This window comes from Danio aesculapii, chromosome 24 (assembly GCF_903798145.1).
Source record: "Danio aesculapii chromosome 24, fDanAes4.1, whole genome shotgun sequence".
Taxonomy (NCBI): Eukaryota; Metazoa; Chordata; class Actinopteri; order Cypriniformes; family Danionidae; genus Danio; species Danio aesculapii.
Genome location: NC_079458.1, coordinates 21,795,643 through 21,810,758, shown reverse-complemented (window position 1 = coordinate 21,810,758; position 15,116 = coordinate 21,795,643). Strand labels below are relative to the sequence as shown.

Sequence of the window (15,116 nt, the reverse complement as noted above, 5' to 3'; positions counted from 1 at the left end):
TCATGTTAGCAATATATATGTTAGCCTACGTCTATTTTAATAGTCTATGGTTATGACCATAAACCATTTATCATAGACCATTTGTTTAAATTTACAAACATTTTTGTCTGATGCACACGCTTTAAAAAAATAATAAAAGTAGGATTAGTACTTCTTACTTACCAATAAATGCATCAGTAGTGCTTTGATAACACTTTTAATTGGAAGACATATAAGTACAACTGAATTGGTGATGTCTAAATGACAGATCCCATAGATATAATGGCATAAATGTTGAATTTGTAACTAGTAATAATAGAATAATTACTATTCACTAATAAAAAACAGAAGTAATGAATTATTTTAAAAGTATCAGTATCTAATGAATAAGAACTAGTATCTAATAAATAAATACTAGCATCTAGAAAAAAAGTACTAGTACCTTTTTAAAAGGTAAGAACTAAAAACATTAGTTGAATAAGTAGATACTATCTAAATATAGATACTAATTGCCTGAAAGCAGAAAGTTGCACAATTAACAGATTAAATGTTAAAACAGCTTGCCATCATTTTGGATAAAAGTATCTGCTAAAACAGTACATGTAAATGTATTGATAAAAGACCTGTCTTTTGCAGCTTTTTCCCTCACTTTTTAAAACAAAACTGAAACACTTGCCACTTCTCACTTCCTAATTCTAATTAAATGAAGGAAATATTCTGAATGTGCACGTTAATCAAACTATTTTCACAGTATGATCTACCATTTACATCATGTGAGAAAGACAAAACTCCAACAAATTCCCAAAAGTTTTATTTTTATGTTGAGCAAAATGAAAAATCACCCCATATCTTACTTTCGTACTAAACAAGGACATCTTAAGGGATGCAAACAGCCAAACCCGTCATATTGAACTTTATGCAATACAAATAAATACATGAAAATTAGAGTAACAGTTTTTGTAACAACAAAAAACAAAGCAAGTAGCCATTTCTGTATGCGTGTATAAAAACAGATTCAGAAAGAGCAACACAAAACCACACTGTTTTTCCATTTCCTCTTCCTCATTCAGCAATGTAAACTGTGGCCTGAGCAGATGCTGCAGTGTCACTTGAGTAAAAGTGCAATTTCACCTCATCTCCTCTTCAAAAATGCTTGTTCTTGGAAAAGTAGAAGTCAATGCCTCTGTCTTTGTGTTGTCTTGGAGTGTAAGATGAACCCTTTCTTCCTTTAGATGATGATGGACCAGACTAAAAGAGAGAAAGAGATGTTTTTGTTTTTGGAATTTTTTTTGTTTGTCCAAAATAATCAATGAGCTTCACTTTTATGCTGATGCACAAGTTTAAAGCAAAAAAAAAAAAAAAAGATATTTTGATATGCATCGATACTGAAATATCAAACATCAAATGTTATCACTTTTCTGATATCTGCCATGCATTAATGAATCTATAAAAATACTAAACTGCTGTTAGACTGGCCTAAAGAATGTTATGCATGTTTTCATCTGCAGATTTGTAGTTTTTTTACTTGAGGTATAATTAGCTTATTGTTTATTATTGACTGTTCACTATCTTCAATAATGTTTAAGTTTTTTAAAGTTAAACTTAAGTTATAGAATGGAGTAATTTATTAAAGTTTCAGTGAAATTAAAATAAAGTCTTTTAGATGTTATTATCAACATGTTATATCTATAAGCTGGAGTGCAATTAAACAGTGATAAAATACACATTTTGAAGATAAACACCTAATACAAACATCCAAAGCTTGCAGTTTGCCACTTCTGCCTGAATGGATCAACATTTTATTTCACGTCACCTCATACTTCAGTTTCTCATCCAATCTTGACCAATCAAATGCTTACTAGTAACTGACATGCCCAGCGCCCTTAATGACACTTCTCATTTGCTTTTCATTTGATGCGCTTGAGCTCCAACACGCTCACTGGCAGAACTGTGATGAAACAAAATGCTATTGGCTGTTTTTCAAAAAGGGAGGAGCCACTCTATGTCCTGCCCCCCTCTTTATGTTTCAGTTGATATTACGTTAAACATCGAATAAAAAAATGCACTTTTCAAAGCACTTCATGGGACCTTTTAAAATTATACATGGATTAAAACTATGAAAACAACAAATATTTTGTATCTTACTCTTTATCTATTTATTATTGTTTAGCTAAGCCAGTGAAATGTTTACTATACAAAATATAATAATATTATAAAATATTACTATATATAAAGGTGTTATTGTATAAGCTGCATGGCATATACCATTTTAGAATGTTGTGTGGTTAAAATGATTATAATACATCAGGGTATATGCAGCAATCCTAAAGGTAATTTCAATACCTGTTTAAGACTTTTTAAAGTCCCGCTCGGAATATTTCAATACCTCATCGTCACTTCAAGTTCTAATCAATATCAAACGTTTAACTTAATAAACAGTTGTAGTTAAATCAATGGAGCACAACTATGCAACAGAACTCAGATAAGCGCGGAAGAAACAAAGCTAGAAATAATAAATTATGCGGTTGTTTTCAGCAACAGGTTTCAGCCACTGTTTAAACTAGTCTTTCTCCAAGCAGGAGTATGCAAACTGACATTTTCCCATTGTGCCGTCTGTTTCTGCTATGGTTTCGCTACATGTGGTGAGTGTCACATTATCTTCCCATGTTTGTCGGAAATTACGTGACATCACCCGGACGGAGGAGCTTGACTGGACGCGCCCCGGCTTGAACCAATTGCGTGGAGGAAAATAAATATATTTATACTTTTTAACACTTGAACAAAATTTAAGACCTTGTAAAAACGTGATTAAGACTTTTCAATACCTTTTAAGGGCCTTAATTTTCTCAACTACTTTTTATAACCCCACGGACACCCTGTACATTTATTTAATTCAATTATTTTTTCAACAAGGCCAGTGAAAATTGTCATGGAAAGTGAAAATCTGAACTTAAAATTGAATCCTTAAAATTGAATCATGTTTGAGGTTTTATCTCTGGCAACTGAAGAAACTTCGACATTCATTAATATTGTAAATTGCGTGAATGCTTTGGTAATATTTCCCAGTAATATTAAAAATGGTATCAAGTATTGATATAGTTTAAGGTTCCAGTATTGTGATCTTACTGATTTGTTATTGACGTGCCGACTCCACTCGGGTGCGGTGATGATGGGACAGGGGTATGTTTGGTTGAGTGAGACCTGTGCGTGTGACAGCGCTGAGTTGCTGAGGGTCCAGGGTGTGTGAACGTCTCCACCTTTAATACCTCGAAGCTCTGGAACCCACTGACGGACAAAGTCGCCCTTCAGAAATACATCAAGTGTCAGATCTGTGCAGGAAAAGGCTTTATCGTGGTGCATTAATCTCTCCTGACACTTCATGTGCATGCACGTTTAACTTCCCCTTTCTATATTTACATTTGTATTCACAGTAGAAGCAGCTCCCTGAAGTGATGATAAAGAGCATTCAAAAGTGCAAAAGAAAGCTGTTTATATATTCCAATAATTGTATTTATTTATACTCTCGTTTAATTAATGATAATAGAGGGAATGCAGGTGAAAACTCTAAAACTGCCATTTTAATTTAGGCAACATGGTGGCTCAGTGGTTAGCACTGTCACATCACAGCAAGAAAGTCACTGGTTCGAGTCCCAGCTGGGTCAGTTGGAAATTCTGTGTGGAGTTTGCATGTTCTTTCCGTGTTGGCGTGGGTTTCCTCCGGGTGCTCCGGTTTCCCCCACAGTCCAAAGATATGCGGTATAGGTGAATTGAATAAATTAAATTGGCTGTAGTGTACGTGTGAGAATGAGTGTGTATGGATGTTTCCCAGTACTGGGGTGCAGCTGGAAGGGCATCCGATGTGTAAAACATGTGATGTATAAGTTGCCAGTTCATTCTGCTGTGGCAACCCGTGATGATTAAAGGGACTAAGCCAAAGGAAAATGAATGAATTCTAATTTATTTACTTGTTTTTATTTCATGTTGTTTTTATGTGTAGTTAATAATTTATTGATTAATGCCTATGCTAACAAAAACAATGGTTTGATATATTTTATTAATATATATTTAGATTTTTTATTTTATTTAAATTTTATAATTGAATTCATTCATTCATTCATTTTCCTTTGACTTAGTCCCTTATTTATCAGGCTTTGCCACAGTGGAATGAACCACCAACTATTCCGCCATATGCTTTACACAGCAGATGTTCTTGTTTAATTAAGTTTTACTAAAGGCTTGTAATTGTTGATAATAAATTGTTAAATTCAATTTAGGTTAACCAAAACAATAGTTGATATGTAGAATATTTTGACAGAAGGTAGATGAACACATTTAATCCAGAAATTCTAGACTTGTTAACTTTTATTTGTATTTTATGTATTTTCTCATATTGTTTTTGTTGTTACTAAATTTACACTGACTAAAACAGTGGATTTATGGAGTTTTATCATCTGTTTAATAATTTGTAAAAAAATTTTTTTAATTATGATTAATGTCTGCAGCAGTAAGCAGTGAATAGTTGAGCGTGTTCACTAAACTGTATATTTTCTCCTTGGCAAAAAAGTAGTATGAGTGACAACTAAATAATTAATCTGTCCTAGCAAAATATGTTATAATGAATACTATGATTCAGAATGTATGTGTTTTCTCTATGACATGCTATTACAATAAGAGAACTATAAAAAAAAAAACTACAACTCACATTATTGTCATAATCCAGTCCTTGTTTGATCATATTAAACTTCCTGTTTTCTCTTGGGTCATTTCCTATTCCTGCGCTGTAAAGCCAGTTTCCATAGTTGCTGCAGACGTCATGATCCACCTGAAGACAATGAAATATAATATCTCACCATATGGCAGCAAAGAGCAGAAAGCATCAGTACACTTTATCAAATATAACTGACCAGCAGGTATTCAAACCATTCGGCGCCAAGCCTCCAGTCCAAGCCCAGGTCTTTGGTCAGAAAGCTGGCCACATTTTGACGTCCTCTGTTGGACATAAATCCAGTAAGGGCAAGCTCTCTCATGTTGGCATCTACAAACGGCACACCAGTTCTTCCCTCTGCAAAACATGTGCAAAAATACTGCACTCTTAAAGGAATAGTTCATCCAAAAATTTCAATTCTGTCATGATTTATTTACCCCTTGTCTTATTCCAAACTGGTTTGAATTTTATTGTTCTGTTGAACACAAAATAAGATATTTAGAAGAATGTTGGAAACCTGTATTTGTTTTCCTATTATGGTTGTCAATGGTTACAGGTCTCTTTTGTGTTAAAACAGAACAATAAAACTCAGACTTGTATGGAACAAGTCAAGGGTGAGAAAATGATGGCTGAATTTTCATTCAAATCAAATCAAAACAGTTATTAGTGAAAAATTTGTCATCATTTATTCACCCCTTACCTTGTTCCAAACCAGTTTGAGTTTTATTGTTCTGTTGAACACAAAAGAAGATATTTTGAAGAATGTTGGAAACATTCTTTGAATGGAATGTTGGAAGCTGTATTTGTTTTTCCTACTATGGATGTCAATGGTTACAGGTTTCTTCTTTTGTGTTAAAACAGAGCAATAAAACTCAAATTAGTTTGGAATATGTCAAGGGTGAGAAAATGATGGTCGAATTTTCATTCAATTAATATTTACTGAAAATCAGCAGTTCATTTTGTCACACTTTTTTTTTTCATTCATAAAAGTCAACAGCTGCTGGCACTTTTAAAGTCAAAAATATGTACAGCATATTCAGGCAAAACAAAATGAATATCAGTGGCTCCTGATGATACATAAAGTGTTACAGGTAATAATGTTGTAGATAATGTTTAGTTTCTTGTACAAAAGAACCATTTCGTTTTTTATAAAACCTTAATATATATCATCAGGAACCACTGGTATAATTGCCTGTATGTGTTTTTTGACGTGCAAATAGCAACACAGATTTGCATTTTAGAAATCACCAAGAACCACAGTTTCTGTAAAAAAATAGATTGAAATGTTTTACTCTTCATTTTAGGAAATTACGTTACCTTTCCATGCATCGAACATCTTCATATCTGTCTTCCATGGCACATGCTTGTCTTGCAGACCTTCATGAGAGAAGAATTGATCATTTTGATCAATGAGTTAAACAAATTCATTTGCTGGTATATTCAAAGGAGGAAGATAGCATTTTGCTTTATTTTATTGCTTGCACTGTGATTTGATGCTTTGTTTTTCATTTTATAACTCAATTATTTGTTTCAACGTTCATTTATTTATTTATTTACTTGCCTAAGTTAGCTTTTTTAGTTAGAATTTTTGAGTATAATTTGATTCAGCAATAATGTACTAAAAACATTTCTAATGTTACAAAAGATTCATAGACCAAAATGACAGTTTCCACAAAACAAAAGCATTTAATAATCACACACATAACCTCAAAATCAGCATATTAGAATATTAGATCATAGAATATTAGAATATTAGATTATGTAAAACTGAAGACGTAATGATGATGACAATTCAGCTTTGTCTGCATCAACAATATTTTAGAATATTACCGTATTAGTTTCCGTATTTTTGTAATATTCTATTTTTATCAAATGAATAAAGCCTTGGTGACCATAAACAGCTTTTGAAAACGTGCAGAAATCTTACTGACTCAAAAATTTTGGTAGTGTGAATTCCAATAAAACATTTAAAACCAAGAGAATCTAAAACCAAAATAGATCAAGACTCACCGTTCATATAAAAGATTCGGTTTCCGTATTTCAAAGCCACAAACTTAAAGTAATCTCTCCACAGAAGTTCAAATATCACCCTGACGAAGACAAATATAATAAATCTCAGACATGAGCTGATCTAATTTGAAACCTTCCTAATCCTGTTACTCACCAGTAGGTGCTTTGGTTGGCGGTTCGTTCGACTTCGTACTTTTTAATCTGCTCATAAATGTATCTGGGTGAGATGCAGCCCAATGCAAGCCTGAAGGAAAGTGATGAAAAAACTCATGAATACTGAGCAATAACACCCATTCACACCGAGAACCATAACTATAGGGATAACTATAACAATATCTGTATTAGTAGCATCCACATCAATGGACAATAATGTTTTGCTTATTATGAATCAGCCTCTTGCTTTAAATGCTCAAGGTCTTAAAGGGACAGTACACCCAAAAATAAAATATTACTCACAAATTACTCTCCCTCACGTGGTTCCAAACCATTATGAGTTTCTTTTTTCTGTTGCACACTAAAGAAGGTATTTTGAAGAATGTTAGAAACCGGTAACCATTGACACCGATAATAGGAAAAACAAATGCTATGGAAGTCAATGGCTATTAGTTTCCAACATTTTTCAAAATCACTTTTTTTTTGTGTAACAAGCGGCAAATAGAAGATAGCAGAATTTTTAGTAATTTTAATTTAACAGTAGGATGAATTTTGATTGGCTGTCAATGTTTTCATTCTCCATTAAGTGGAGATAGTTCTGAATGTGATTCCAGTTTTATTGTGTCTTCATTGGTGTATTTATAATATGAAATTCACACTACTGAAATTTGTATAGAATTAGCATGATTATTAAACTTTATAATTAGAGTTCTACGTATCATTTTTGCTGTGCACAGCCTTTAGTCTATGCTTTGCTTATGCATTATGAAAGGCTCACCAAGGAGAAAACTTTGTGGAAAAGTCCACTCCAATCATGCCATTCCGGGTCTCCTTATAAGTTGCAACAGCATTCTGTGATAAAAGAGAAAAACATTAAAAAAAAAAAACAATCCTCTCTCTTCGTTTTAGTCAGTAATAGAAAAGAGGAATTATAAGCCTCACTGTATCCCAGAAATAATGTTTCAGTCTAGCAAGAGCCTCAGTTTCTCCACCACGGCACGGGAAGGCAGAACGACAGTCGTCCAATGGCTCTGAAACCACAGACAGAAAACACTGTGTATTATGAGTATTACCTCTGGGTATTGACAGATTTCAGTTTGATTCAAATCATTTCTAATTTAAATTCATTTCAATTTAATATTAGTTAATTGGGATACCAGGTACAGAACACAACTCTTCTCAAGGAAAAAAAATATTTACTAAAATATATTAACTAATAGGAAAATCAATGTAATATATGACCCTGGACCACAAAGCCAGTTATTTTTGGAATAAATAATAAGCTTAATAAAAATTAATTGGATAATAATTAGCTGAGATCAAAAATATGAGGGTTAAAAATCCAAATACTGAGAAAATTACATTTAAAGTTGTCCAAACGAAGTGATAAGCAATGCACATTGCTAAAAGATTGAGTTTTGATATATTTACAGCAGGAAATTTCAAAATATCACCAGGACAAATTCTAATAATTTTTCCGATAAAATAAAAAAAATGCTAACCCATACATTGCCAAAATTATACTGTACCTGTGTAACAGAAGACTTTTAAGATTTGTACATTTTAAAGAGAAATTTGAGGGGATTTCATACAATATTTCTATTTTGTTGGATAAGTATCAGGTTTTGTATTAAGATCAAATTTAGTTGGAAACAAAACTAGAAATGTATTTTTGGCATTCAGTATTTGGAAACAAAGCAGTGTACATATATGTTTGAATTCATGGAAAAACAATTATTTAAAAGCTAACTTATTATGATTTAACTTTGTGGCAGTGCAGTAGTATTTAGTAAGCCGAAGGCACAATACAAATTCGTCTTAATTCAAAACTTTAATTACTTCATAATATGAATTGAGTTTATCCTCAATAAATATATTTCTGATGACTATACCAGAGCTCCCACTCTAAGTTAAATGTCAAATATAGGATATTCCATGACCTAGAATTAAATGACAAACAGGCCCCTGTTGAGCAGCTCCTCCAGAATTTAGCAATTCTGTGATTGCTGAATATAATAAAAAAATCAAGCAAAAATCATTAAATTTACAGAGGCTTTCAATTTTTTAATTGGTGCAGATTTCTTACAAATTATGATCTCTGAAAATTCCTTGACTTTCAATGTCTGGAATAGACCTTTTAAAATTCCATGATATCCATGCAACCCCTTTATACAGTCATCTTAGAGGAAATCGGAATACATTCATGCCTAATATTAGGACTACATTCAGAAACTGGAAATATGAGTGACTGATTCAGCTTTCTGCGAATGTGCTACTGACTGTCTCATGTTTGTATATCTACAGTATATCAAGGTTTAAGTATGATTTTACTACACACGTTCTGGTACAGTGATGTAAATGATCACCTGTCTGTCCTAAGCTGTCAAATGTCGGAATGGGACCCTCCTCCAGTCCAGAAGGGGGGGCTTTCACCTGTTCTGGAGTGGAAAGCACTGGTCGGACACGGCCCTGAGCCTCCACTGCCTTTCTGAACTGTGTGTATACATCAGGTAACCTTTCAAACACACAAGAAATGCAACTAAAACACTGACTTCACAAACACTAATACACTCACTGGAATTACCAATCAGGTCCTGGAAAGAATAAACAAAGCAAAAAACAGGAAGTTACAGAAGATGGAGATTTGCTAAACTATTTCCAGTAATTTTCAGTAAAGATTCCTAGGAAAGTTCCACTTGGTTTACAAAGTTTTACAGTTTTGATATGCTAGCTTGGATGACTTCTTACAATATATGCTGTCACAAGTATAATACAATACTTATGTGATACATATACAGTACTACTCTGGCGAGAGCACATAAACAATGAATATTTTGATAATTGTGTAATGTGTTATAATGAATACCAGTAACTATTGTATTTTATAATAAAACAAATATTCTGTACAATGGAGATTAGTATTTAATTATATTAAATATATATGCCTACCAAAATTGCTTATGTACTCAAACAATTTCACAAACAAAATAATGTTTGGAACAATTGTGGAAAGTAAAGAGAGTATAAAGAAGATTTCATATTTATTTCAGGATGAGTTATTAAAAATGCAGAATTTACTTATTTTAATGACAAAATATTATGTAGGAGGCACAAACAGAAGTTCCATAATGTTTCCAAAATGTCATAACATTATATTATTAACTGGCTTCATGTTTATTACATTATACTGTATATTAATAAAGATCAACATAAATATATGATTTTTAAAATTGTGATGTTAAAAAATGCATGATTGACTATTTTAATGGCAAAGCAGTAGTTAGGAAGCACAGAGACAGTCTGTTTCATGCCGCTTCAAACATTTATTTTTAACATTATTATTCATTCAATATTTATATTATGGTGTATTATTAAAAATGCACATTTTAAACATTTTTAATTGGCAAAATTATTAGTAGGAGGCATAATAATGGACATAATACTGTAGCTCTGTAATACTTACAAAATGATGTAACATTGTTATTAACAAATTGTTTAAATTATGACATCTATGTAATATTTTGCCAAAAAAAAAAAAAGAAGACACAGACATCATAACCAGTCAATAAAACATATATTATGAATATGATTTACTATTATGCTATTTATTATTATCATTTTACCTCAACACCAGTTGTTGTGAGCTAAAATTGAATATATTTGGTGAATAAATATATAAAAACATATAATATATATATATACATACATACATACATACATATACATACATATACATACATACATACATATATATACATATATATATATATATATATATATATATATATATATATATATATACATATATATATATATATATATATATATATATACACATATATATATATATATATATATATATATACATATATATATATATATATATATATATATATACATATATATATATATATATATATATATATATACATATGTGTATATATACATATATATATATATATATATATATATATATATATATATATATATATATATATATATATATATATACATATACATATATATATATATATATATATATATATATATATATATATATATATATATATATATATATATATATATGTATATACAGTTGAAATCAGAATTATTAGCCCCCCTGTTTATTTTTAATAAATTTTAATTTCTGTTTAACGGAAAAGAGATTTTTTTAACACATTTCTAAACATAATAGTTTTATTAACTCATTTCTAATAATTGATTTATTTTATCTTTGCCATGATTACAGTAAATAATATTTTACTAGATATTTTTCAAGACACTTCTATACAGCTTAAAGTGACATTAAAATGCATAACTACATTAATTAGGTTAACTAGGCAGGTTAGGTAATTAGGCAAGTTATTGTATAATGATGGTTTGTTCTGTAGACTATCGAAAAAAATATATAGCTTAAAGGGGCTAATAATTTTGACCTTAAAATGGTTTTTTAAAAATTAAAAACTGCTTTTTTCTAGCCGAAACAAAACAAATAAGACTTTCTCCAGAAGGAAAAATATTATCAGACATACTGTGAACATTTCCTTGCTCTTTTAAACATCATTTGGGAAATATTTTTTAATAAATAAATAAAAGGGGGCTAATAATTCTGACTTCAGCAGTATATAAAATGTTGACTTGAAATCTAAATTAATAAAAACAAGTTGAAGATATTGAATATCATTATTTTTATTATTAATAAAAATAATAATAATTTGTAAAAAGAAATAAACTGATGTATTAAAAGTATATTCAAACAACAAATGAAAGAAATTGTGTATATAAATAAATGACAGTAAAATAACACAGCGGCTCTTCTCCTACCCTCCAATGTGACTAAAGGGAAGATCGTCTCTATGGTAAAGTGTGGATCCCCAGAAGGTCTGAACTCTGACTTTGTTTTGGCAGCAGATTTCCTTCAGCTTCTCCTCCACACTCTTCTCCTCTGACGCCACCTTCAGACAGCCGACAGAAAGACCTTCACATTCACAGATTTCCAGCATCGGTGATGTCTGTTAGATCAGTAAACTCACCTCTTCATGAAACGCCACAACAGAGACTGAACCCAGCTGCTTGATCAATTCACAAACAACATCCTCCGGTTTCCCCTCTCTGACCAACAGTGTGCTACACAACACACATTAAAGAGAGGGAGAGAGATCGCCATAAAATCAACATCTACTCATGATTTCTTTAGCTGGCTTATTTCTGTTGAACACAAAAAAATGAGATATTTTGAAGAATGTTGGAAACCGATAACCACTGACTTCTATATAAGGAAACCAAATAACATTCTTCTCTTTCTGATTAACCGACGACAGAAACACTTAAAGGTTTTAAACATGTAGAGACAGAATTGTCAGTTTAGAACTATTCCTGTTATATAGTCTACTGGCCAGTAAGATTTTTTTAAATAAATATTTTTTAAAGCTATATAATAATCATATAATAATATAATAATCAAAATAAATGTAAAATGTAAGAAAACTATTTTGAGATGGAAACAATATCCGGAACCAACATTTGATGAATGGATTAAGAAGCTGGTAAATATGATCCAAATAGTGAGATTATATTTCATTCATTCATTCATTCATTTTTCCAGGTTAGTCCCTTTATTAATCACGGGTCGCCACAGCGGAATGAACCAGCAACTTATCCAGAACATGTTTTACGCAGTGGATGCAACCCAACACTAGGAAAAACCCACTCTCGCACAGACTTACATACACTACGGCCAATTTAGCTTACCCAATTCACCTTTGGACTGTGGAGAAAACCGGAGCACCCGGAGGAAACCCACACGAACATGGGGAGAACATGCAAACTCCACACAGAAACGCAAACTGACCCAGCCGGGGCTCGAACCAGCGATCTTCTTGCTGTGAGGTAATTGTGTTACCCACTACGCCGCCGTGCTGCACGAGATTATGATTTATAATGAATAATAAATCTATTTAAGAAAACTAGGATTTGGGATTCAACCCTATGTATTATAATATATGTATTTATTTATTTTCAAAAGCTTCAATTATACTTCTTTATTTGATGAGATAATTCTCTGTGATCTTTATTTTTCTGATTATTAGTATTACTTATTTTATTATTTTTTTAACATCCACTTTTGTGACTTATGTGTGGGATCTATAGCCCAATAATACTTTAGGTTTTTCCTCCAAAGTTGTAATACATACTCTGTTCTTCCTTTGGACTGTTTTCTTTAAATGTTATCTTTTATTCCAAAATGTTATAAAAAAAATTATAATAATAAGAATTATAATAATAATAACTATTTTCTTACTGAATTTAATTTTAAAATGTAATTATTCCTGAGCTGAACTTTCAGCCCGAGTCTTCAATGTCACATGATCATTCAGAAACCATATTAATACAATGATTTCCTGCTTTATTATTACTGGCAATTTTTTTTTCAGAGTTGAAAACTGTTGGCCTGCCCTGTATAATATTTTAACTTATTAAAATATTTAATATTTCTTATTAAAAAAAGAAGATTTGATTTAAAATAAATGTTGTTATTTTGAATCCTTCATTAAAGATTTTTGAAACAAATAAAGACTTCATGAAACAAATGAATATCAGTTATTTTAAAAGTAAATAATATTTCACTAAATTACTGTTTTTATTCTAATTTTTAATGAAATAAATGCAGACTTGGAAAAGCGAAGAGACTTTGCAAAACAATAAAAAAAGTCCTCATTCCAGACATTTGATCAGTAATGTATGCAGTGTACTGTATGTGTGATATAATACAAGTATGAGTACAGGAAGTGTTTAGTGAGAGCCGCACCTGCCGTGTTTCTTCAGCGAGGCCCTCAGGTCTTTTACACTGTCTAGGAGGAAGCGCAGCCGAAAGGGGCCAGTTTTGGGGAAGTTGTAGTGATATGTGCCCTGGTAATGGCGCGGGTCGAAGCAGTACAGCGGGATTATGTGCTCTGCATTCCTCTGAGCCCAGTGAAACACCTGAATGAATGGAGGAAAACCGGTTTCTCAAGTTTCAATATGAACTCCAACAAAACTCAACTTGTCAAAGCCAGCACAGCATTTCAGAAAGTCACTGCTCATTTGTCTAGTTCATAGAACTAATACAGCATAGCATTTTTATCATCTTTTAGACAAGCCTTATAACACTGATTCCAAATATGGAATTTAAATTGACATTTTTTATTTTTTGCAAAAATCATAAATGGTCAAAATCATAAATATTTTCATTTGTTGTGACTGAAAATCAGGGTTATTCCACCAAATACTGACCGCTGAACTCTTCTAAAGTTAAAACATTAGTATTGTGTTGTCTAAAATTAAAATGCACAGAAACATGTACGAAAAAATGCTACATTTGATTTATTTTTACATCAGTATATTACAGAATAAACCAAAAAATTAATCCAGATAAAGATAAGCATATATTAAGCCTAAATACTAAAAAATAAGCATCTGAATTGCGTTTTTTAAAAGTCAAACTATTTGAACTGCTTAATTTGAACAAAATCTGATTAATATTTGTGAGTCAGATACACAGTAACAAAATAAAGTACAATTAATCAATATATTTATATCAATAACGAATATATAACTGACCAAGTAGACAGACCTTCAATGTACAGTGTGACCACGCCTGTTAGTGACGATTACAGACAAACAAACCAATAAGCGCCCGCATACTGCTTCACGTGGATATTATGTTTCGCAACACAAAAAATAAACCCAGGAATTCAGTTTATTGCTCTTTAGATATTCCGTATTATGTATTATGTTATTAATATTATTAAAAAATACACTTTGACCGCGTCATATTATACAATGTAAGCGCGTGGTTCTGGCGCGAGTGTAGAAAAGCATGTGCTCGTTTCTGCTACAGATAAGAAAGATAGTTTGTAGATGTTTGTAAGGTTTACCTCGTTATCATGCAGCCGCAGGTCGTTCCTCAGCAGACAAATGACCGTACGAGAAGCCAACATCATGAGCACCGACCAGTGAAGACTGCAGAGCGGTCAGTTTACTAGCAATTTAAAGCGACTGACTGGCACGTTTAGTAACAGGCGCGTGCTTGTGAGCTTACCAAACATGACAGCGCGCGCACGTGCTCTTTGCACCGCAGTCAAACAAAGGAATTTTCGTAATTATTATAATCATACACATGAAGATGATTAGGCGTGTCTCAAGAATTCTGAAAAAGTGAATTTAGTAAAAAAAAATTGGGAAACGTTAGGAAATTATATATAATACTTATAAGACACGGTCGTTTTTT

At 31.7% G+C, this 15,116-nt stretch overlaps 1 protein-coding gene across 1 annotated transcript; it reads right to left on the bottom strand.

Annotated features, from left to right (window-relative positions):
* Positions 1-768: 768 nt before the first annotated feature.
* cry-dash (cryptochrome DASH) lies at positions 769-14,934 on the bottom strand. Its single transcript, XM_056450532.1, has 14 exons — positions 14,764-14,934; positions 13,656-13,828; positions 11,881-11,974; positions 11,672-11,802; positions 9,214-9,362; positions 7,790-7,878; positions 7,626-7,699; positions 6,849-6,938; positions 6,695-6,774; positions 6,002-6,061; positions 4,884-5,041; positions 4,682-4,801; positions 3,106-3,282; positions 769-1,227 (listed from the first exon to the last, which is right to left on the bottom strand). The coding sequence occupies exons 1-14, from the start codon at positions 14,827-14,829 to the stop codon at positions 1,123-1,125; spliced, it is 1,566 nt and encodes a 521-aa protein (XP_056306507.1). The 5' UTR covers positions 14,830-14,934; the 3' UTR covers positions 769-1,122.
* Between the last annotated feature and the right edge of the window lie 182 nt (positions 14,935-15,116).